This window comes from Delphinapterus leucas, chromosome 1 (assembly GCF_059928025.1).
Source record: "Delphinapterus leucas isolate spDelLeu-1000000601 "Yukka" chromosome 1, BTC_Dleu_Yukka2, whole genome shotgun sequence".
NCBI lineage: Eukaryota > Metazoa > Chordata > Mammalia > Artiodactyla > Monodontidae > Delphinapterus > Delphinapterus leucas.
The window spans coordinates 54605832-54630532 of NC_143129.1; the positions used below are offsets into that span (position 1 = coordinate 54605832).

General features: G+C 45.1%; 1 protein-coding gene across 2 annotated transcripts in view; it reads right to left on the reverse strand.

The window, feature by feature from the left end:
• The window catches only part of CACNA1E (calcium voltage-gated channel subunit alpha1 E), a 645631-nt gene that overhangs the window by 27179 nt on the left and 593751 nt on the right, over positions 1-24701 (reverse strand). For both annotated transcript variants that reach the window (XM_089910334.1, XM_089910338.1), the window contains 9 exons: positions 17870-17966; positions 15313-15473; positions 14647-14784; positions 13620-13821; positions 12637-12801; positions 11735-11845; positions 8138-8221; positions 7263-7388; positions 3692-3757 (listed from right to left, as the gene is read on the reverse strand). In XM_089910334.1, coding sequence (XP_089766460.1) covers positions 3692-3757; positions 7263-7388; positions 8138-8221; positions 11735-11845; positions 12637-12801; positions 13620-13821; positions 14647-14784; positions 15313-15473; positions 17870-17966 — 1150 coding nt within the window. The remainder of the gene's footprint in view (positions 1-3691; positions 3758-7262; positions 7389-8137; positions 8222-11734; positions 11846-12636; positions 12802-13619; positions 13822-14646; positions 14785-15312; positions 15474-17869; positions 17967-24701) is intronic.

A 24701-nucleotide genomic window follows, 5' to 3' on the forward strand; every position in this document is an offset into this window, starting at 1 on the left:
TCTCAGAAGTGTGATACGTCTATAACCCAGAGTCCATGAGAATGAACACACACCAAGTCCAGGCCAATAGGATGAAGAAAGTCTGGAAAACTGGATACTTGGAAAAGGAAAAAGAAAACGGATTTGGGCAGAATCTGGCTATAGAGTGAGTTTACTAACCTGCTGTGGGTCTCTGGGCCTAGAACGAGGTCACTGTGCAACTTCATGTGAAAAAAGAGGGAAAAGTCAGAGATCTTTATCTACCGTGAATAATGATGAGCTCTCGGACACAGTGCTGTCTGGAGCCAAGGTCGATCCCATGTCTCTCTAGATGGGAAGGGTGCCATTACACGTGTACTTTCCTCCCCAGACACGATTCAGATCTCAGGATCTACTCTCACGAGGCAATGTTTGTACAATCGAAGGCTTACAGGTCACTTTTCCGGCCTTTTGAGATTATATTCAGCCTGTATTTAACATGCTTCAGTTTACCTAATATGTGCTAAATGGAACACATTTCCCGCCCCCCCCCAACAGTGTCTAGAATGTGCAATTAAGAACAGTCTCTGCTATTTTGCTCAAATAGCTCCCACTGACACCTGCTTGGGGAATTTGTTCTCAACGCTGATTTTCAAAACCTAAATACTACTTGTCTCTCAGGGAGAATGGAGGTGGCAAGCTAGGCAGTGCTGGGGAGGAAGGGAAGGAGGGAGATAAGGCTGAGGGCCCCCAGTCAGACAAATAGTAGCATTGAAAAAAAAATCCCACTCAAACAATCAAACCTAGTTCTGGATGCCCCAGGAGGAAACCGCCATATATCCTTGCCCATGTTCACATCCCCTTCTGTCTTTCTTTACACCCACTTAACTCAAAATCCATAATTTATGCCTGATTCATCACACACACACAACTTACAGTGTTTTTCCTCCCTGTGGCACTCCTGAAGCCATTATTAGTTGTCCCCTTTACGATATTCTCGAATACCTTACCCAATCGTGAACTAGCTGGAGGGCACACTGTGAGTTTACAAAAGTTATGTGTGTAATAGTCAAGGAACTACTGTCAAGCCAATAATGTATATTTATAATGAAGGTGGTGTTTAAATTTTTCCACCTTTTGAGAAAGCTTTTCACTTAGTCCTTGTCAGTAACCCAAATCTCCTACATCAAAAGGAAAGGCTATGGAAGAGAAAGGTTTGATGAGACCCACCGGAACACTTAATGAAAGTATAGGCTTAAATCTGTTTCACTTGGGATTACAGAACTTTAGAACTAGAAGGGACCTATAAAGCTATCTATCCAACTCCTCTACTGCACCGGTGAGGGGGTTAAGGCCCAGAAAGGTTCAGTGACTTGACCAAGTTTGCACAGCTGGTCAGTGGTGGAGCTGAGGCTAGAAGCCTGTAGCCCCAGGACTCTCCCAAACCCAGCAAGTTACTCCTTCCTTCCATCTTCAGATTTCTCTGCAAAGCTCTCTTCTTCTAAGAAGCCCTTGAAAGTTCAGAATAATGGTGCTTCTCACAGATACCTCCTATCGCTATTTCCCTCTTTCCAATGCTTGTCTACTTTCCTTTTGCTTTTCTGTTTGTATGGATCCCTCTGCTTTGTTATGACTGTATGAGACACAACCTTTCCAGGTACAAGCTAGGTGTCTACTTTGTGCGTGGTGTGGGGTCTCCGTCATGGGACAGGATGAAGATGGTCAACTAAAGGTAAGTCACAGTGGGAATGGCATTCATGTCTTGGTGGAATGGAAGTAGCGATCTTACGTTTTGGAAATAAGTCTAAAGGCAATAAATTATTACCCATTGTGGTTACTGTAAATATTGCAATTTCACAACTGAAGAACTCCTATCTCCCACTAAAGGGTCAGGGAAATACTTGTATTTGCTTGTTGGTGGGAGGAGAGACAGTGCAGAGAACCTGCAGCACAGTAGGAACATGGGCTGCAGAGCAGACCGAGCTGAGATTTAAACTCAGCTCTCGCACTTACTGCCTGAGATCTTGAGTGTGTTACAAGTTACTTAACCACGCTAAGCAACAGTGGAGACAATGAGACCCGCATATAAACATTTTCACATCACTCCTGAATACATCAGTCATGTATCTTGTGTGTGTGTGTGTGTAATATATATATTTGCGGGGAGAGAGAGAAAGGGAGGGAGAGAAAGGGAGGCAGGAATGGGTAAGAATATCTATTTAGCACAGGGTCTGGAACACTCAGGAATTCAAGTGATGGTAAACGGTATTATCATCTTCAGTAGTATTACTAACGGGTTAATACTAGAGATGGTGTTATTCTAGTTTATTCTGCTGGAAGATGAAAAGGGGATAAGAACTATTTTAAGCATGGACCAAAAAAAAAAAAAAAAAAAGAACCCTAATTTAATCAAGTTTCATTTGGCCGTTCAAGAACATTTTAATTCTAGAATCAAATATTTGAGAGTTTGGATGGACTTAATAGAAGTCATCAAGCCAATCTTCCACTTCAGCTGGGATTCAGCTTGCACCCACTTCTGACATCATCATTAAAGCTCTACTGAAATATCCTCCGTGAAGGAGAACTCATTACTTTTCAACCAAATCTCACAGTTTTTGACACTTGACGTTCTATTGTATTTTTGGAGAACAAAACTCTCCAGTAATGGGATCAGAAGATGAACAAAATTTGGAAGTACAGGCAAGAGAGAGGAACAAAAAGAAGACATTTCAGAGGAGCGCTCGAAAGGGCTGCTGACACGTCAAGCCTGGGGGATGCGTGCAGTGGCTCCAGATGGCAGCCACCACTGAGAAGGCAGCTGGCCGTTCAAAGGCAGCCAGACCACCTGACTGCAGAGACTCCCACTTGGCTGAGGTCCTACGCTGGGGTTTAGTCTCCAAATCTCCAAGTCAGAAAATCAGCCTCTTGGAGCCCAGCAGAGCGCCTGTGTATCCAACTAGACAGGTGCATGGGATGTGCTGCTGGTTGTTTATGGTAGGAGTTCACCCACCACAAATGACAGCTGCCTTTGAAAGATCTTTTGGCCTCTTCTGCTCAGTGGGTTTCTGGTTACCTGCATAAGTACCCAGGGTGGGAACCTCATCCACTTCGCAATTCCGAAACTGGAAAGGATGTGGTAACCAAGGAGAACCATCCAGCGAGCTGCGTGGTCCTTTGACAGGCATCAGCCGGGATGTGGCCCTTGGGTTTCCTGAGGATTGGGCACACTGCCAGGAACTCTGAGCTGTTCCCGGTGGTGGGTCTTAGGGCATCAATCTCAGCCATTTGGGATGTAACTCGCATACATTTTGTGCTGCTGTCTGCAGAAGAACGACCACCTGACCTTCTTTTAGGTCTGGCTCAAATATGGGAGGGTCCTGAGATACGGATCATCACGAGCCTCACCCTATCCTTAGTCTCGTGGGGGGAACCCCTCTGGCTAAGAACAGCGGTGTCATCTTCACTGGAGTCCAGCTGCTTATGAGGCAGCACCATGACCTGACAACCCCGAGGAAGCCCCTGTATCAGACCATCCTGACCATCTGGGCAACCCGAGTGGGGAACCCTGCACATGTGAATTCCCAAGGTCATATTGCAACAAGATCTTGGGAGCGAGCCTCAGGGCAAGAAGGGATTCTTGAAAGGACCTCAATCCTGTAGGCTCAGGCTAGAAAGCCAGAGACAACCTGGGCAACAACTGTCCCCCCACCAGAGCCCTGATGCACCCTCTCACCTGCATCCCAATGATGGCATAGATGAAGAAAAGCATGGCAATCAGAAGGCAGACGTAGGGGAGGGCCTGGAAAGAAAGCAGAGACACGACCATGAATTTAAAGGCAGGCAGTTCCAGGGTCAACAACCTGCAGCACGGGCAGACAGGAACTCTTGTCCTGAGACTGACTTAAAACACAGGGCTGGGGCTCTCTGTTCACCCGGGATGTTCTATTTTGGGATTCCATACTTTTGCAGATGTCCATATCCTCTGACAGATATGTAAGCTGGTGGCCCCAGAGGGGCTTGTAATTTCCCCTCTGTCAAGAATATTCCCTGACCCACAGGTGTGTGGCCCATATATCCAAGGGAGAGCTGGGAAAACTTCTTGGGAGTGGGATTCATCCCACTCTGTATGCAGAATATTAATAACCTGGGCAGTTGTGATGCAAATTACACAGCAAGCATCTAGCTTTGGCTCCCAAACCCCTGTATTACCCTTCCCAACCCTCGCTCAATGTGAGGTTCATAACGGAGCATTTGGAAGCAAAATGAAATGGCTGGGGTCTCAGTTGCCGGTCAGCTCCTAGCAGGCTCCTTCAAGCTCTGCTGAAACATCTTTTTCCAATGTTTAAGAGTCCTGACCTTTCATTCTGTGTCACGCAAAATTCCAAAAAGGCTTTCAAAGCGTGAGCCATCACAAAACCCTGCCATGAAGCCACATGGCACAAAATCCCATCCTGTGCCAGCTAACTGCCACTCTGGGGTGACAACACTTTACGGATGGGGGTGAAAGGGCGAGTGCAAGAGACAGAAGGCCAGGAACTGCCCCTGGTGGCTGGGGGAGGATGGAGACATAGGGCAGTCTGGTTTGGAGGCCAGGGTGGGCATTATAGTCCTGGGCTGATCTCAGTGCTGACACGGAAGCCCCTCTTCTTTACCACCCAGGAAGCCTCCCTGGCAGTTCGTGCAACTCCGAGTCTCCACCCTCTCTCGAGTGTGTACAGCACAACTCCCCGGAGGGCAATTGAAGGCTTTCAGACTGCATGAACCAGGCAGAGCTTATCAACAGAGCTAACTAAATGAAAAGCCCTGGGAGACTTTTACAACTTGAATAAAGAATAACATTAAAACGCAATAGCGCTTCCCTGGTGGCACAGTGGTTGAGAGTCCGCCTGCCGATGCAGGGGACGCGGGTTCGTGCTCCGGTCCGGGAAGATCCCACATGCCACGGAGCGGCTGGGCCCGTGAGCCATGGCCGCTGAGCCTGTGCGTCCGGAGCCTGTGCTCCACAACAGGAGAGGCCACAACAGTGAGAGGCCCGCGTACCACACACAAAAAAAATGCAATAGAGGGGTTTCCCTGGGGCGCAGAGGTAAAGAATCTGCTTGACAATGCAGGGGACACGGGTTCAAGCCCTGGCATGTGGGAAGATCCCACATGCCGCAGAGCAACTAAGCCCGTGCGCCACAACTACTGAGCCTGCGCTCCAGAGCCCGCAAGCCACAATTACCGAGCCCACGTGCCAGAACTACTGAAGCCTGTGCGCCTAGAGCCTGTGCTCCGCAACAAGATAAGCCATGACAATGAGAAGCCCGCGCATCGCAACGAACAGTAGCCCCCGCTCACCGCAACTAGAGAAAAGCCTGCGCAGCAACGAAGACCCGAGCCAAAAATAAATAAATAAATAAATAAATAAAAATGCAATAGAGAGTTGGTGGGAGAACCCCTTCTCCAGTGGAGTGCTGATTCTCAAGATCTGTGAGGAGCGACTACATCCCGAGGGGGCATGTGAAGACACCGTCTGCTGAAAGGAAAGAGTAGGGAGGCAGGTTTCTCTCCCAGCTTTGAGGACAGGACCAAAGAGTCATCCTGATCTCTCTTCTTGTCATGTTGTAAATTCCAACACAAAATAAGGAAGAGAGAAGAACTGAGTAGGGGTCAGTGGTGGAGAATTGGGTGATGCTCAGGGTGGGGCTGGGGAAGGTAGAGGCAGGGGCAACGCTGTTTACACAGTGTTACTTTCTGCTGTGTATGCACAGAGGCAGCCTTTGTTAAACCAGCTTCAAGAAAACAACTTCTACACTGTGTTCCATGACTGCACCATCCATCACAGTGTCACCTGGAGGCAGATCCAGCTGTCTTCACTGTTCTCTCTCTATTCACTGGAATAAGCCAACCATTTGGTCATCAATTTTTGACATGCTTTTCTTTGCCCTCGATAGTATACACTTTTACAGAGAATCAGTGATCACGAGAATATGACAGGCTGACACATATTTCTTAAGAGACTCACTAACAACTGTAACTTGTTGCACAGGCCTCTATAAAAAGCTTTTAAGACCATCTCGTGTTTCAAATTCTAAATCCAGATCCACCCGAGACTCAAATGGTAAGTTCTTGCTAAGGTTTTCAATTTCTCCTCTGTCACTGAGCTTTGGAGAAACAGTTTTCATTGAGGTGACACCTCTCTGGGAGTCATAGCACCAAACAATTATCTGAATCCAATAAAAATGTCAAGGTTGCTTGTGGGACCCTGAGCGTCCTTACAACTGGCCTCACATCTCAGATCCCCAGGACTTTGCTGAAGAAGTAAATCAGTAACGATGGTGTGGCACGAAGTCCCTTTCAAGTGACAAGAAACCGTGAATTCACTGACAAGCTTTCTTTAGTTCAATTTGTAGTTAAAATGTACAAACAAGTAAAATAAAGAAGGCAATTCAATAAATTCATGATTTTTCATCTTTGAATCAATTTCATCAACCATATTCTTAAAGTACATTCATTGAAAGATTCTTTTTTTTATAGGAGGAAAATAGTAGGCTTTTGAGCAGCACTGATGTCCCCCAAAGCTGAAAAACCAACTAATCATATTTGCTAGAGCTTGAAGATATTGAAATATGTTTGGGAAACTTCTTTTACTGGAAACCTCTGCCATTAAAGTGGATCTCAGGTATCAATTTTTAACTTGTTTATTACATATACATCTCTGTATGGCTCCATGAGATCGTTCAAAAGAAGCTCACCATATTAATCTTGCTCAGGTACCCTATGGGTTTGTGGGATGCAGAGGTAACTATTAGCATGGCATATATTCAGTGGTTCAGGAAATACACTAATGATGACACGGGTGGGACTGGTATGAATCATCTTGTTATAAAACACAACTCAAGGAGTCCTTTGAAAAACCGTTCTGTGAAATAAAGCCACGGACGAATCCCTGAAAAATGCAGAGGATACGTGACTACAGGTGGCTGGCTCTGTCCGTGGATGGGATTGCCCAGGGCATACTGAAGTACCTCGGGAGGGAGCACACCTCATAAAACGAGCCCCCTGCCTCAGTGGACAGAGAAGGTAACTGAGTTACAAAGTTGGGGTGATTTTTTAGCATGAGATTCTAGCCAGTCCTACGCTAACCGCTGCCTGGCCAAGTTGTGTTGTAACTAAGAACTGCTGTGTTTATCTAATGCTTCTGACAAACGCCCATCCCCAGAGGCGAGGGGACGTGAGGACTCATGCTGCGTTGCCTGGTGTGCTGTCTGATGTGACAGGGCCGCTGCAACCCTCAGAGGGGAGGAGCTTGTGCCCTTTACCTTAAAGGACTGCACGAAGGTCCAAAGTAAAATACGGATGGTGTAGCCTTGACGCAGAAGCTTGATGAGGCGGGCGGCTCGGAAGAGCTTCAGAAAGCTCATATTGAAGCCACTGGTGTTCACCAGCTGGTGGATCAAAAGGAAACATATCATTAGTGACATTATGGTCATTTAGAACATCTAAGCACTGGTATTTGTGTATTTATCTCTCATTCAGATCACAGAATGGAACATGGATGCTGTCTTTTGTTTTTAACCCCATTTTCAGCTGATGGGCCAGTGGGGACCATCTCTCGGAGCCTCCCCAGGCCTGCCCTCTATTCCCAGAAGGCAGGCATGGAAGTACCACAGATGGATGCCCCACATACAACTGACAAAACTGGCCTCCCCAGTCTTCTCTAAGTAGTCCTAACTCTGCACTTGGATGCCAGAGGGCAGACCTAACAATCTCTCTTGCACATGATGGCCCTCCAATATTCAAAGACTTGTGATGAGCTCTCCAAGTCTTCCTTAGGGTGAACCATTTCAGGGAAACAGTTCAGGTCTAACAACTCTGAGGGCGAAGACCCTGTGCCTCTTTTGTGTCTCCCAAAGAATCTAGCAGGACACTGTGCACACTCGGCCTCTCCTGGGCCCTCTATCCCATTCACCCCCATTGGATGGCTGCTATCTGAGTCGTGCAAATGGGACCAAGCCTTCCATGAGATCCAGCGCCATCCAATGTTCCCATTTTCTGGCAAAAGCTCAGGAATGAGGAAGTGAATAGGCGGCTGCACACTGGACTTGTGGAGTTAAAAATGGACAATGTGCAGAGAATTTTTTTTTAATGCAACCCCAGGGCCAAGCCTAAAGAGAAGGACCAAGGAGCCACTCACCTTGCTGTCTGTCAGAATAATTTCTGTGATACTGCCGATCACCGTGATGAAGTCAAAGATATTCCAGGTGTCTCGGAAATAGTTCTGCCAAGTGAATTCAGCCACGGGAGCATCCGGGAAAAAAAGGAAAAGAAAACACGGGAGAAAATGGAAAAAAGACATTTTTCATGACATAACTTTGTCACTTGGAATTAAAACTTGTCAATTCCAGGACAAGTTCATTCTAACTTTCGCTTTAGTTTCCTATTTCTAACCAAAAATGCTGTTTTTCCTTCACTACTTTGAGAGTTTCTCATTTGGGAAGCAGTTTCATCACTATTTGGAGACCTTGTTTTTGAAGCTGTCACTAAAGAGCTACATCAAAAAAAGTGTAAGATTTTTTCATGTATTATTACATAAAAATATGTAAGAAAGAGATCTGTGGCCTAGAACATTTTGATGTCCAAAAATGAAAGATCATAATTGTCACCTACAAGACAATAAAATTATTTACAGTATTACTCCAAGGTTTTCTGTAACTTGTAAGTTATTATTTATATAGCATCATGTGACCCTATAAATATACAGTTCTGACTTTCAACTAACAATAAAAGTCACAGAGATGTCCTAAGTGACTAAAGATCAAAGATGTGTCAAAAATCTCTTCCTAACTCCACTGAGCCTTTTCACACCAACTGCTGACTGGCAATAGGATGAACAAACTCATCTTTCCCCTGTTTCCCTGCTCCATTACACCGTTCGAGGAGGTGTAACTAAATAAAATACAAGGAAGCAGCAACAGAATGAGTGGGTTAAAGGACACGGAGAAGTAAAGGACCTGGATAATGCACCTGCCAGCCAACGTTAAGCTTAATAGAGAAAGTGGGCTCTGCTCCCATCTCCAGTGCTCTGGTGAAAACAGACCTTGGACTATATTTCTTAAAAGAAACAAAACGCTTGGGACTCCAAGACGTTACCCACTTGCCCTTGGGTGGCACTTCCCGTAAGAGACCCTCAGAGCACTGCAAAATACACCCTCTTCCATCCCCACAACTGGCATTCATGAATCCTTGCTGCACATGCCAGATTTTGTGCCAGGTCCTCCCTTGGCATTCCTTCAGTTCATTTATTCCTCCCATGGATGCTGTAAGTAGGTAGTGATAAATACCTCATAAATTACTGAGTGGTAGGGCTAGCAAGAAGAATGGGTAGAGATACGCGATAAAGAGAGAAATGTTCTGGGGAGAGAGAAGGTACGTTTATGAGCACCTACTCAGGACTAGCCACCTTAGGTATATTCCCTCACGGGACACACACACAGTATCTAAGGCTATATGGCAGCTACTGTTATCCTCCTTTTATGAATGAGAAAACTGAGGCTTAGAAAGGCCTGTCTGATTCCAAAGTCACAGGCACCTGCCAGGCATGTACAGAAACTAAGTACACAGACTCACAAACTCACTGCTGTTAAGGATGACCACCTCAGGAGTGGGGTCAAGTTGAGTCTCTGAGTTCCTCAATTTTCAGTGCTCTCCTATTACCAACCCGGGGTGAGCTTCCTAATTCCCTATATGAGAGCTAGAATATAAAACTAGCTCTCAGGGGACAGAAGCCCTAGATTCCAGTAGAGGAGGTCTTACAATACAGTATGGTAGAGCACAGCATAGCATAGTACAGACTAGTAGATTACGGTGGACAAAGTGTGGGCTTTGAAGCCAGAGAGACCAGGATCTGAACACTGGCTCTGCCTTTCAGTTACCTTGTGCAAAGTACTGAATCTTCTTGAGCCCTAGCTCATCCGTATAAGAAGAAAACCATAATGGCCATCTAATAGAGTTCTTATGAAGCTAAAATGGATAATACATAAAGCTTTTGGTACTTAGTAGACAACCAATGTATGTCAATTCTCTCCCTCTTTCTTTCTCCTCTTCCTTCCTTTTCTATTCCCACTCCGCTTTCCAATTCTACTGCCTTTTATTCTGTAATCTTCAAAAAGCGACACAATTTTTCTGACCTTCAATTTCCTCATTTAAAATAACAACAACAACGATAATGACAGCTTCTGCCATGCCTATTTCAGAGTCATTGAGAAGATCTGACAAAACAGTATATATTAGGGCGTTCTGAAAATCTACAGTACTATATCAATGAAAAGACTTATTCGGGACTAGTGGTGCCTTTTATAGTGTGAGAATGCTTCTAGACCTTGAATGAAAATACGGGGGTGAAGGTGGGAAGGAGGCAGGCTTTGGGGCCGAATCATCTAGTTAAGCCTGTAAGCATGTATTTGGCATTCACCATAATTTGGCACAGAACTGGGGACTTAAGTCACAGACGACGTCAATCCGACACGCAAATAATCAAGATGCAGGGAAAAACTTTCCCTGTTTTTACACAGGCTTCCCCCACCCCCTTCTCCTCCTGCCCAGGGCCAGACTGTATTATAATGGCATCTTCGTTGCTGGTAGTTTACTTTTCTTTATTTCTCCAAGACTCAAAAGGGAGTCAAACAACCAACAGTACAGCCACCTGCAATGGGTTCCCTTCAACTCTCCTCCCCAAACCATCAAATCAGTGACTTTTCAAAGAACCACCAGGAAACCAGAAGCAATCCCCACCATCAACACTCACAACCATCAAGCCGAGGCCAGAGTCCCTGTTCAAGCTGCCACCAGACAAACATATATTCAGATAATCAGCTGAGTTTCTCTTCTTGCAGGGAAAGCCATATACATATAATTTGAAATGGTAGCTCACACACAAAATAAGTGTGAAACAGCTGTCGGGTGGGTTTACCTGCAGCCCATTGATCTCACTGTAGACACTGAGCCAAGGGTGGCAGAGAGGATTATTTTGTTTACAGGACACTGAAGTGAAGGGCTAGGCTTGCTTAACACCCTTGATGGCAGATGCGAAAATCTGCCAAACAACTATAATTAGTAGTGGAGGAGAAGTAAAAGGAGGACTCATGCCAGAAAAACTCAACCCAACCCTCCCCAAACCAATTCCAGAAACTGAACCCCCGACCCCACACTTACTCACTCTCTCTCTCATACACACACTTTAAAGGCCATTAGCCTTTGGAAGCTTAAGTGCTAAACATTTATTTTGAGTGGCAGAAATTACTCTTCAGGTAACTAAAGGGAGGAGGATTACTAGGTAAAATCTATTATTTGCTATGTTTGAGGCTAAGCGGGACAGATATTTTCCCATTTGAGTTATAAGATTTTAAACCTTTCACCAGTAAATAAGCACTCAGGTTTATTTGTCCAGTCCTTGTTTTGCTCTTCCTGACAGATAAATCTTACTAAGTTCTAGTAAGACTCAATGATTGTCCCCCCTTGACAACTGACAGACTTTGACAAGAACAGAGCTGATAGCTAGATGGGTACGGAGCTGGGGATCTGGTTCTCTTTGTCTTTTCTCCTAACACCCTCACACATCATCCTGTCTCTATGGCAGTTTTTTAAGCAGTCGAAACAAGCCCACAATTAGGTGGGCAGGTGTGTGAACCCTTTCTGGAATAGCGGTGACCGCCCTCCCTTCCAACAAAGGCTGGCAATGTACCCAAAGAGAAGGGAAGACAAGAATGATGCCGGGATAAATTCCATGACATACCAAGAAGCCAAACGCGATGATCTTTAGGACACATTCCAGGGAGAACACCATGGTGAAGGCGATATTCAGGTACTTCAGGGCCAGTTCATAGGTACAGGGAGCAGAGTAGTACTGCCGGGAAGAGAAAAGAGGAAAGAATCAAACCCCTAAAGGTGAGAGGGTCCATGAGAGAGGCTGGCCATCTCGCGTCCCTGCCCTTGGGGGACATTCTGGTGTCATCTAGGGCTAGAGGGGAGAAGCACACGTCCTAGCAAAACAAAACAGAGGAAAACACAGGTCTTATTAGCAAAATGGCCAGTCTTCCTAGAGTTGAAGGTGAGAAGGGCAGAACCATTTCCTAGAGTTAATTACTTTACCATTTAGTATTAAAAACCTCTTCCGACACTCTTTTAGAACCCCATGATCATCTACATCTCCTGACATTTCCACCCTTGTCTGCGTCTGATTGCCATCACCAACCTTTGCTTTCAGAGTTCCTGGACTGCTACTATATATTTCACTGCATTTTGCCCCAAAGACCCAAAGGCTGGGCTGTGGATGGAGACAAGATGAAAGAGAAACTCCACGATGGAAAAGTAGGTAACAGGGCTTCCTTGGTGGCGCAGTGGTTGAGAGTCCGCCTGCCAATGCAAGGGACGCGGGTTCGTGCCCCGGTCCGGGAAGATCCCACAAGTCGCGGAGCGGCTGGGCCCGTGAGCCATGGCCGCTGAGCCTGTGCTCCGCAACGGGAGAGGCCACAGCAGTGAGAGGCCCGCGTACCGCAAAAAAAAAAAAAAAAAAAAAAAGAAAAGTAGGTAAGGAGGCAACGGACTGGTAAGCTGGAGTGTTTTCTCAGTGTCTCGCGAGGGGACAGTTGCCGAGGCTCAGCCGGCCCGAGTACCTCCCAGCCGCCACCTTCTCACCTTCATCATGAGCACGACAGTGTTCAGGGCGATCATGGCCATGATGGTGTACTCAAAGGACGGAGACACCACGAAGTGCCACACGCGGTACTGGAAGGTGTGCCTGTTCTGGGGCATGTAGCGGGTGAGTGGTTTGGCACTGATGGCGAAGTCGATGCACGCCCTCTGCAGGAGAGTCACACTGATTAGCCAAGCTCAGATTCCCTAAACCTCGCACACTGGTGAGCTCTCTGTTAGACGGTTAGAAGAAGAGGACAGTGTGTGAGAAGAGGCTAGGGCTGGGCAAGCAGAGGTAAAAGCAGCAAAAGAAATTATCTGGACAGAGCTACAGGCGAGATGTCACCTTAAATGAATACACAGAACTAGAGGGGTTTGGTGCCATGTGGTAAGGACTTGATGATTATTAATGTCCTTTTACACAGCACAAGACTTAGATATTTGGGCAGGGAGCTCACAGTCAGAAGTAAAAATCTATCTCCCTGTGCATTCTCATAGCACTTTATTTGCATTTCTCTTATAGACTCTAACAATTTCTAGTTCAGTTCCAGGATAAAAACAATGGACCCGACAATGTGTCAGAACTACACTTGTTACTACAAAAACAGTAATAAGTTAGACAGGTTCCCTGCCCTTACTGCAAATAGACACCATTGAGGGATGCAGGAAGGGAAGCAGACATGTTAACATTATAATTTTGGCACATGTCTTTCACTCCCACCTCCAGATGATGTGCCACATAAACGCAGGGGCTGCATCTTAAACACCTTACATCCCTCCCAGTTCTGTGTCTCATACCTGGGCTTTAAACAGAGCAGATACTCCAAAAACATTTATTTAATGACGGGCTAATGCATTTCCCCCCAATTCTCTCTCTAATTCACAACAAAATGGAGAGCATTCTGTCTTCCTCCTAACACTGCTGGTCTGAGAGTCCTTTCCAGAGCGCCCCCCGGCCCTACACTGCAGGCCCCCCCTCGTCTCACCTCATTCTTCTCCAGGCTGCACTCCTCCATCATCTTGTCCCCTTGCTCCTGGAAGGTGATGATGATGAGAGCCACAAAGATGTTGACGAAGAAGAAAGGAAAGACCACAAAGTAGACCACGTAAAAGATGGACATCTCCATGCGGTTGCTGCGGCTCGGGCCTCGGTCTTCCTCTGTCACATCGACAGAATGCTGCAAAACTCTGGGGACAGGACGAGAGGGCACAGATGGTGGACAGCGATCTTGGCAGCTGCTGTGACTCAAGGCTTCATTAGCAGATGTGCCATCTACTGTATTTTCTTATCTGACTTTTTAAACTTGGTGGATCCTCCGTGAATTTGGGGCTCCACAACCAAGCTGGCGGACCCCCAGTCCACTGCTCTTTCTAGCCCCGGTGCCATCACGCATCCAACTCCTGAACACCAGAGTGACATTACTTTATAGTTGAGGTTGTCATAAAATACCAAGAGACTCCTGAATTTCCCTTTGGCATTTTGCTGCCACCGGAAAGTGGTGTCTTGGTTACCGCCGAGTCTCTGAAAAAATAAGCCTGCAGCTACGAGCAGCATAAAAACTGTAATCTGTTGTCTTTGACATGTGAGGTATGACCACAGAAAGCATCTCTGGGTTCTGCCACCTCATCCTTAACCCTTGACCCTCATGTCCAGGGCCAACTCGGAGGATAAATCTGTCTAAAAGAGTCCTCAGGGACTCTCCTACGGTGCGGAGAGCTGTTCAAAACTCATTCGTTCTGTAGGAATCAGATGGCTCTATTCAACTCCTTGATCATGGGCTGAAACACTGTGTTTCAAATATTGCCCTGACTTCGTCAGCTCCCTCCTGATTCCTGCCTGAAGGATTTTCATTCTTCCTCTCTCCTGCCCGTCTTACCTACTCATAACCACTTACTTTCCTTGGTACAATAACAAAGGGTTAGCCTTGTTTATCTCGAATCAACTTCTCAAGGCAAACACATGGCCCTAGCCCAGCTCACAGACAAGCAGGCCAAGCCAAACCCATCACTCACTGAGGCCATCCTTCCCCTGTGGAGACGGTGAAGAGGGTCAGCAGGGCCCAGATGATGTTGTCATAGTGGAATTCATGGCGCTTCCATTCTCGGCCTTTCACCTCCATCTTGTTTTTCTCGTGATCTACATAGTTTCCTCTAAAACCAGAGCAGAAGTGAACCAGAACCTCTTCACTATAGCTCATGGAAGAGCAAAGAAATTCTAGGGACTTTGATAATGTACAGTAGTAATTATCAGCATTCAAACGCAAGCAAGAGGGGATTTTATTAAGGCAGTGTATTATCATGGAATAAAAATGAGATTTGGTGCCCAACAGACATGGAAGATTAAATCCTAATCCTTTCACTAGTCACTGTATAACCTTGAGCAACTTCCTTAAACTTTCTGTGCCTAGGCTTCCACACCTATAATGTGCAAATAAAACCTATCTCAAAAGGTCATTAGAAAGATTCAAAATTAAAACCTGATGCAAAATGCTATGTTCCATGTCTGACACAAAAGAGGTACTCACTCAAAATGTAGCAACTTCTTATTTTGCCTTTTTTCCCAAAAGAGGAATGGATTTAAGAAAGGGGGAAAGAAAAGACCTATCTGTAAAGGGTTGTGTGGACCTTGGCAGAACACACTCTAGCAGAAAGTGAGTGGTATGTGCTGGTGGCGCTTACATGCACTCCTTCTCTGTGTCCTTGGAACTGTCTGTGCAATAGAAGAACTTGCCCTTGAAAAGTTGAACTGCGATGACAGCAAAGATGAACATGAAGAGCTTATAGACAATTAGTATGTTGAAGACATTTTTCAAGGAGGTGACCACACAGTCGAAGACAGCCTGTGAACAGAAAAAAGAGCCCTGGTGTGTGAATCCCTGAAATGGATTTGCCTGTGTATTTGCCTACAGCTGAGCTGGACCCACACTACCACCAGCCAGCCCACTGAGAAGGTGCCCTAGGAGATATCACCCTAGGAAGAAGTGACACTCATGGGATTCAGACCTGTTTTCTAAGCTGGTCATGACTGTAGGAACCTATAACTTAGGAGGGGAACACATGTTCTGAATCTGAAAGGAAACCCAAAGCAGTAGAGACCAAGATGGTATCAGGCAGTGGAGGGAGTCCTTTGTGGAATCCTATTACGTGCATTCCACTTAGTGTGAAACAGAAATTTATTCCAGAAAAGGGATCCTTGAAATCATTTAGCCTGTTTTAGGCATTAAATAGCTTATCCGTAACTTCATCTATTTGGGGCACATTCTTAGATTTGATTTATATACTGAATATGTATTGTTTTCTCTTAGCCTTTCTAAATAGATCAGGGAGTGATAATAAACTATCATCTTTGTCCATTTTAATGATACTTTGTAATAAGTTCACACATTTACCCCAATTACATTCCACACTTCACGTAAATGTTCTCTAGTTTAAAGCTGGCTGTGCTGGGGATGAAGATTCAACAGGTGACGTGGGAAGGGGTAAGAGCCACCCTCTCTTAGAGATGGGAGGATCAGATGGACAGAATCAGGAACTTGCACTTCAGTTCAAGGCAGTGAATCTCCCTCTGAAGAATCCATTGTAGGCCCTAAGCCATGAATAGTTACATGGCAATTCAACACATTTCAAACCATTTTTAGGTTATTTTCTAGGTTTGTAGGTTTAGCTCACTGGAGAGTCTAGCCCCACAGTGGCGCTGCATTTGAGCAGTTGCCTCTTCACAGCGCTGGGTGAACACTGCTGGTTTAATTAGTTCAGCACTGCAGGGAATGTGAGTGACATGCAGCCTCGAGGAATTATCAGATCCATCTACATTTCCCTCAGGTTATGGAGCCGCAGAGCAAAGAGCCAGCCCTTCCTAATTAGCTGGAATTAACCAAGGTCGGGTCGCCTTCTTCAGCCTGTTAATTAATCTCATCATCCTGTCCGAGCCCTTCTCAGGACCCCAACATAGCTCAGAGGAGGAGACCAGGGGACCTGGGCTGCAGCTAACAACATCGGCTAGGGCCCCAGGCCCCCCGGCCAAATGTTTCTGGGGGTGGGGCAGAAAGGAATGAACGTTCACAGGCACTGGCCCCGGCCAGGCCCTGTGCTGGGGCCCGTCACCAGGTGGAGGGTTATAATGAACAGCGTGTGAAAGATTTCCTGATACCGTGGGAGGTGCCTGATCCAGGAGGGAAGGCAGGGCAGTGGAGGAGGAGAGCAGGCAGTGAGGACCCTTCCTTTGGAGCATGAGTACCTCTCCTCGGGACTCCACGCAGGAGGCCAGGGCCCTGGGCTCTGAGAGGAAGCCATGTCTCAGCCAGTTAGGGGTCTTCCAAAAAGACCTTCCTGGGGTCTTAAGCCTTTGATCAACCTGGTTGGTTTAACACCTCTCTGCAGAGCCAGAGGGCTGAAAGGGAAGCAGTTGGGGTGGCGGTGGAGGGACTGGTGGGGAATATCAGAGGTGATGCAAACCCAATGGGAAAGAGGAACTGGGGAGCAGGGGAGTCCCTTGTTCCCTCCCTGGTGGTGGCTGGCTCTCATTCGCAGGAATTCAGGAAGGAAAAACTTTTCTCCCATGAGGCTTCAGCTTCCATAACAGCAAGGGATGTGTGTGGGAGAGGCGGGTTCCACAAGCCAGCAACCTAAGGGCAGGAAGGCTCAGGGAAGGAGCTCAGGGTGGGTGAGCAGGTCAGAGGGCAGGAGAACCCAGATAATAGACCTATGAAGACACAGGTCCTGGCAACAGGGAGAACTTAGTTGTGTGAGCTCACTTCCCCATTTCTTCTCTGCTTGTGCCAAAGATGACTCTGTGTCCTTGGGCAAGTTATTGGCCTCTAAGATATGAAGGGTCAGGGCTAGAAGATTCTTTCTTTCTCTAGAATCATGAGGAAAGAAACCAGCCCAGGTGACTTGGTCTGACGTAGCATGCGGACCACAACACGCAGGGCTCATGCTCCTTCCATTGTGGTGTCTGACCCACCTTAATGACACAGGAGGCTCCAGGATAAAGCCACACAGGGTTCTTCCTAGGACTTCCCACAGAGGGTGGGGCAAAAGTCCTTAGAGATAGATTTTTTAGGATATTGGTTATTTTCCTTTGAAACTCAGACCCTTAGTTCAAGCAGATGAAAAGAATCTCAGTCTCTGTGTGAGCAAAAACAATATCCCCAGAAATAATTCTCCAAAAGCAGGCCACCTAGGCTTCTCTCTCTAGAGGAAGGGGAGCTGATGGGAAGAAACCGGCGAACGTTACCTTGAGCTTGGGCAGGCGCTTGATGGTCTTTAGCGGTCTCAGCACACGCAGTACCCGCAGGGACTTGATGGTCTTGATGTCCCGGCCCTTGTTGCTTCTGCAGGGGAGAAGCCCCGGGAAATCACAGGACAGGGGACAGTTAAAGTGACAGTCACACTACTACGTTAACAACAGGGAGAAGGGGGAAAGAGGTGGGCAAGAGGCCTGACATTGGGTCAGAGTAGACCCCAAACAACACTCTCTGGGAAAATTTTCCAATCACTCCCCAGCGTGCACACACTCATATGCACGCACACTCATGCATACTCACAAAGGGCAAGACACAGGCACACCACAGAGGCCCCCGTGCACACACGTTAATCAACACTTCCTACCCCTAACAGCCGGAGCAATGCTGCTCATGACCACACCGACCAAATGGAAATGGAGGATCAATTGACTAGGGAACATGACCCTAGCCCATTGTGGACAGGCATGGTACCTAGCCTAGGGAGTTTTCAGTAGAAGGCTCTCAAACAGCATGTGCTGAATTGAATAGGGAGCCATGGTTGACAGCAAGTCTCATCGGAGGACTCTACCTAGTCCTTCCTTCAGCTCTAGGTTTGTCACCTCTGCACAGTTCATGAGTTCAGGGGAGAGCAGGGTAAGGAAGGCTGGTGGGGACATGACACCCGTGCTGGGCTGGGCTGCTGGCTCCAGAGACAGCACGTCATGCAGGCCTCTAGCCAGGACTTTGGCTCACACCCCGATTATCTCTGTGCGAGTGGCTCTTCCAGCAGTCCCTTCCCATTTCCAGCCCTCTGCACCTAGCACAAGCTGCAGAGAGCCTGCAGTTGGAGGAGGCCCAAACTGCAGCCCCCGCCCACCTTTATCCTTGCCCTACAGCGGATGACCCTCTCTCTTCAGCCTCTCGGAAATGTCTGCTCCTAGTAGGCAAAACACATCTTTCTACTTTTAGGAAGGAAATGAATAAATCAACCTGCATTTCTCTCTCCACCCTGCCCATCCCTTGAGATCTTTGCATTCGAGTCAAACAACTGCAATTTGTAAAACATGCAGATGGTAGAAAATGAGACTCTAAATAGTGAGCTCAGGTTCTGGTTCTTTCCTCACGTTGGCCCAGATCACCGTGACACCAACTATCGAAGGAAATGGGATCCATCTAGAACATCAGATGGGAACTACAAGGCTTCTGCCTGCTTTTCACCCTGTCCTTCCTCCCACACCCATCCTCCAAATAGGGAGACCAAAGGCCATCCATTCCTTCATACAAGGTAAGGTAGGAAGACATTTAATGGAAAGCTGACTGCCTAGAATGTGAATTTTGAGACCCTCTTAAATGGTTACAATCCATGATCTGTAAGTTGCTTTTACTCAGTTCTAGATCTGAATACAGATAACCCAAAAGCATCACATTGATATCAATGGCCTCTTGCATCCATGGGCTTTGTATATTTTATAAACTCTTTTACTTTAGTAGGTTCGTCTATCTACCTTTCTAAAAAGGCAACATATAGGCCGAAAACATATCCAAACCAATAAGAATGATCATTTCCCAAGAAGGCTTGGTGACTCCTCGTTTCTGTTCTCTTGGATATCAATGAAAACACACCACTCACATAAACTCACCACTCCTTTCTTAGTGAGCCAGTTCCTTCCCTCTCAACCATACTTTCTCCCTCCTCCAACCCACTCCCCATAGTTTTTTACTTCAAAGAAAACTGAAGAAAAAAAAATATTTACCCCAAGGCATTCCTATGGAGGATCCAAGCAGAAAGCAGTTAAAAAAAAAAAAAAAGGAGGAGAGGTAATGGAGAGAAGGGAGATAGTCAGTAAATTCAGGGAGAAAAGAGAACTTTAGGACAACGGGAAATTGGAGATGCCCAGACCCTAGAGATCCCGCTTACAGCCTTGGCACTTGCAGAGTCCGCACGCTTTGTGAAGGAGAGGAAGAGCCAGCACACCATCGCTCCACACCCACCTCTCCACCCTGCAGAGGCAAAGGACCTCTGCAAGCGTTAGGGACGCTGCCTCGAACTATATGGCATTCCCCATGTGTACTTTATTCCATGGAGCCTCGCTGAATTGGAGTTTTCTAAATGTAGTCTTTCACTTCCACTTCCTTAGTAGCCTTCAGACAAACTCCTTCTGTTTCCAGTGAATTTATAAGAAGCCAGGCTAGAGGAAAAATGCCTGATCTGGGCCAGAAACTATGTCTTGGAAAAGGAGTTTCAAGACATAGTGGCATACTTATGCTTATGAAGGAGTTCATTTGAAGAGGGAGACACAATGTCCAGGAGAGGGCTACTCTGACATCTCTCAAAAGCACAGATGGGCCATACCATAAAACCACCTTGAAATACGGGGGAAGGCATTGTCTATCAAGGTCCTGATGTCACATAAAGGGATGCCTTTTGATAAATTAAATGACCACCTGTCCGTTGTGAGCTATTTACCGTGTAGCTTGCAGACAAATCATCACAGTTCTATTGGTGAGGCTTAAAAATGACAAAAATAAAGATGGAGAGCATAAACATGGAACATTTGAGATAGAAATAATAAAAGCTAACTTTCTGAATATTTATTCTTGGCCAGACTCTGTTAAGCACTTTTAGTGCAACTCTTTATTCGGACGTCCTAATAACTTTCGGACAAAGGTATTATTATCTCCATTTCACAGATAAGATGCCAAGAGGTTGAGTGCCCAGCAGTGGCAGGGCAAGCTGGGATTTGAACCCAAGTCTATATGATGCTCAGAGCTCTTGCTCTGCACCATTAAGCTTCTGCGCCAGCAAGTTTTTGGTTCTAGGCTCTGTCAAACAGCTCACCAAATTCTAGAGCTGGAACAGATCCTTGAAATCCACTTAACTGCAAACAAAACTGCAGCCCATGGAACGTGTGCCTTGCATAAGATCTCAGTAAGTGAGCCCCAGTGCCACGGGTGAACAGCCAGCTGCTATGAAGAAGTGCTTAAAATTCAGCCTTTGCTTCTTGGTTGACAGTTGGCTGTGAAGGGTACTTTTTTTTCCTTTCTTTTAATTTTTTTTTACTTACCACAAACCTATGTTACACCACCATATACCACAAGCAAAGATTTCCAATGACCATTTTATTCAGTGAATGATCCCACATTCAAAATTATATTAATTTTCACTGTAAATGCCAAATGAATGGTGGTTTGAGAATTAAACCCAAGGCCTTATAAACCTTAAATCCCTCATGTGATAATCTCCAAATGCTCAGAAGGCAGAGGAAATATCTTCTCCTGAGTTATAACAGTGTCTTCTCATGCATGAGACTGGGCACGTGGTAGGTCAGCCAAACATACCTTTATCCATTCATATAACAGCACTGATGGAGTCCTTAATAAATGTCTGGCACTATTCTAAGTACTGACTACACGGTTGTGAACAAAACAAATGAGGTCCCTTCCTAATCTAGGAGGGAAGACAGGCCTTAAATAAACAAGCAAACAAATGAAGGTATAATTGCAAGCTAAATGCTTGGAAAAGATGGAATCATTTGACTGAAAATTTTTCCAGAATAACTAAATAGGTCACCATCTTTTCCCCAGGCTACATTCATCTTTAGCAAAAGCTCAGGGAGAATCTTCCAAATCCTTGAAATGAGAGAACAAAGTGGTCCAGGCTTTCACCTTCCATTAGCCCAGGTCCTTAACACCAAGACCTTTATATCCAGTAGACTCTAAATGGGTTCATACTAACAGATGCCCATCGTATTGAAGGAAAGTTCAATAATTTTTTCTCCTCATACACACCCAGATAAAGGACAGAATTTGCTCTCTACAATTAATTTTGTCCCAGGATCCTAGTAAAATGTCACGCTATAGAACAAAGGGGATCTCTGACGACGTGTGTGTGTGTGTGTGTGTGTGTGTGTGTGTGTGTGTGTATGTGTCCCTTGGTTTGGGAAGTGGAATGCTTCGATGGTACACTCTGATCTTAACAGCTGACTGTGGTTGCCAAAGTACTGGCCTATTAGTCCCATTCCGACTCCTACAGAGTTGAGCCAAGGATAGTAATCAGACACAGGCCAAAAGTAAAATAAAGATTAGTCATTGCTCTGCACATCTTTCAAACAGGTCTGCAGAAGAGCTACTGAAAAGCTAGGATTTTGAGTGGCTGCAAAAAAGCATGCTTGGGTTCTCAGTTTTGTTAACATACATTCAGTACGAACTTGAAAATTGTCATCTGAATGAAAGGAATACTGGCTAACAAAGCCACAGGGTCAGGAAAAGCATCAACAACGTAGTCCCCATTAATTAAAATATAGCATAAATTTACACATGGGCTAGGCTAAACTACCTCTCCCAAATCCCTGCATACAAGAGTCATTTAAGCCATTATCCAAGTCAACAAGATTGCAAGGGAGAGGTTTTATCAAACCAGGAGAACAGACTCTTCAAATACATCAACTGCAGCATATTGTTTAAGAAAAAATTCATGAGCTTCTTACAGATCATTTAAATATAATCATTTGATAACACTTAGCTACGCTTTGCTAGTAACTGTATAAGCAGAATTTTTTTACACTGCCTGGCTAATTGGTGAAATTTTATCAGGTTTAAAATTGACTCTAGAAGTTTTAGCCACAGCAATCAGAGAAGAAAAAGAAATAAAAGGAATCCAAATCGGAAAAGAAGAAGGAAAGCTGTCACTGTTTGCAGATGACATGATATTACACATAGAGAATCCTAAAGATGCTACCAGAAAACTACTGGAGCTAATCAATGAATTTGGTAAAGTAGCAGGATACAAAATTAATGCACAGAAATCTCTGGCATTCCTATACACTAATGATGAAAAATCTGAAAGAGAAATTAAGGAAACACTCCCATTTACCACTGCAACAAAAAGAATAAAATACCTAGGAATAAACCTACCTAAGGAGACAAAAGACCTGTATGCAGAAAACTATAAGACACTGATGAAAGAAATTAAAGAAGATACAAGCAGATGGAGAGATATACCATGTTCTTGGATTGGAAGAATCAACATTGTGAAAATGACCCTACTACCCAAAGCAATCTACAGATTCAATACAATCCCTATCAAACTACCACTGGCATTTTTCACAGAACTAGAACAAAAAATTTCACAATTTGTATGGAAACACAAAAGAACCCGAATAGCCAAAGCAATCTTGAGAAAGAAAAATGGAGCTGGAGGAATCAGGCTCCCTGACTTCAGACTATACTACAAAGCTACAGTAATCAAGACAGTATGGTACTGGCACAAAAACAGAAATATAGATCAATGGAACAGGATAGAAAGCCCAGAGATAAACCCACGCACATATGGTCACCTTATCTTTGATAAAGGAGGCAGGAATGTACAGTGGAGAAAAGACAGCCTCTTCAATAAGTGGTGCATGTAAAAGAATGAAATTAGAACACTCCCTAACACCATACAGAAAAATAAACTCAAAATGGATTAAAGACCTAAATGTAAGGCCAAACACTATAAAACTCTTAGAGGAAAACATAGGCAGAACATTCTATGACATAAATCACAGCAAGATCCTTTTTGACCCACCTCCTAGAGAAATGGAAATAAAAACAAAAGTAAACAAATGGGACCTAATGAAACTTCAAAGCTTTTGCACAGCAAAGGAAACCATAAATAAGACCAGAAGACAACACTCAGAATAGGAGAAAATATTTGCAAATGAAGCAACTGACAAAGAATTAATCTCCAAAATTTACAAGCAGCTCAATACCAAGAAAACAAATAACCCTATCCAAAAATGGGCAGAAAACCTAAATAGACATTTCTCCAAAGAAGATATACAGATTGCCAACAAACACATGAAAGGATGCTCAACATCACTAATCATTAGAGAAATGCAAATCAAAACTACAGTGAGGTATCATCTCACACCAGTCAGAATGGCCATCATCAAAAAATCTAGAAACAATAAATGCTGGAGAGGGTGTGGAGAAAAAGGAACCCTCTTGCACTGTTGGTGGGAATGTAAATTGATACAGCCACTATGGAGAACAGTATGGAGTTTCCTTAAAAAACTAAAAATAGAAGTACCATATGACTCAGCAAGCCCACTACTGGGCATAAAACCTGAGAAAACCATAATTCAAAAAGAGTCATGTGCCACAATGTTCATTGCAGCTCTATATACAATAGTCAGGACATGGAAGCAACCTAAGTGTCCATCGACAGATGAATGCATAAAGATGATGTGGCACATATATACAATGGGATATTACTCAGCCATAAAAAGAAACGAAATTGAGTTATTTGTAGTGAGGTGGATGGACCTAGAGACTGTCATACAGAGTGAAGCAAGTCAGAAAGAGAAAAATAAACACCATATGCTAACACATATATATGGAATCTAAAAAAAAAAAAATGGTTCTGAAGAACGTAGGGGCAGGACAGGAGTAAAGACACAGACCTACTAGAGAATGGACTTGAGGATACTGGGGAGAAGGAAGGGTAAACTGGGACAAAGTGAGAGAGTGCCATGGACTTATATACACTATCAAACGTAAAATAGATAGCTAGTGGGAAGCAGCCGCATAGCACAGGGAGATCAGCTCAGTGCTTTGTGACCACCTAGAGGAGTGGGATAGGGAGGGTGGGAGGGAGGGAGACGCAAGAGGGAAGAGATGTGGGAACATATGTATATGTCTAACTGATTCACTTTGTTATAAAGCAGAAACTAACACACCATTGTAAAGCAATTATACTCCAATAAACATGTTAAAAAAGAAAACACACGCATGCTGGGGCTTAAAGATGAGAACAGGTAGACTGGGAACTTCTGTCTTTCTTTCAGACACTCCCTTCGTGTG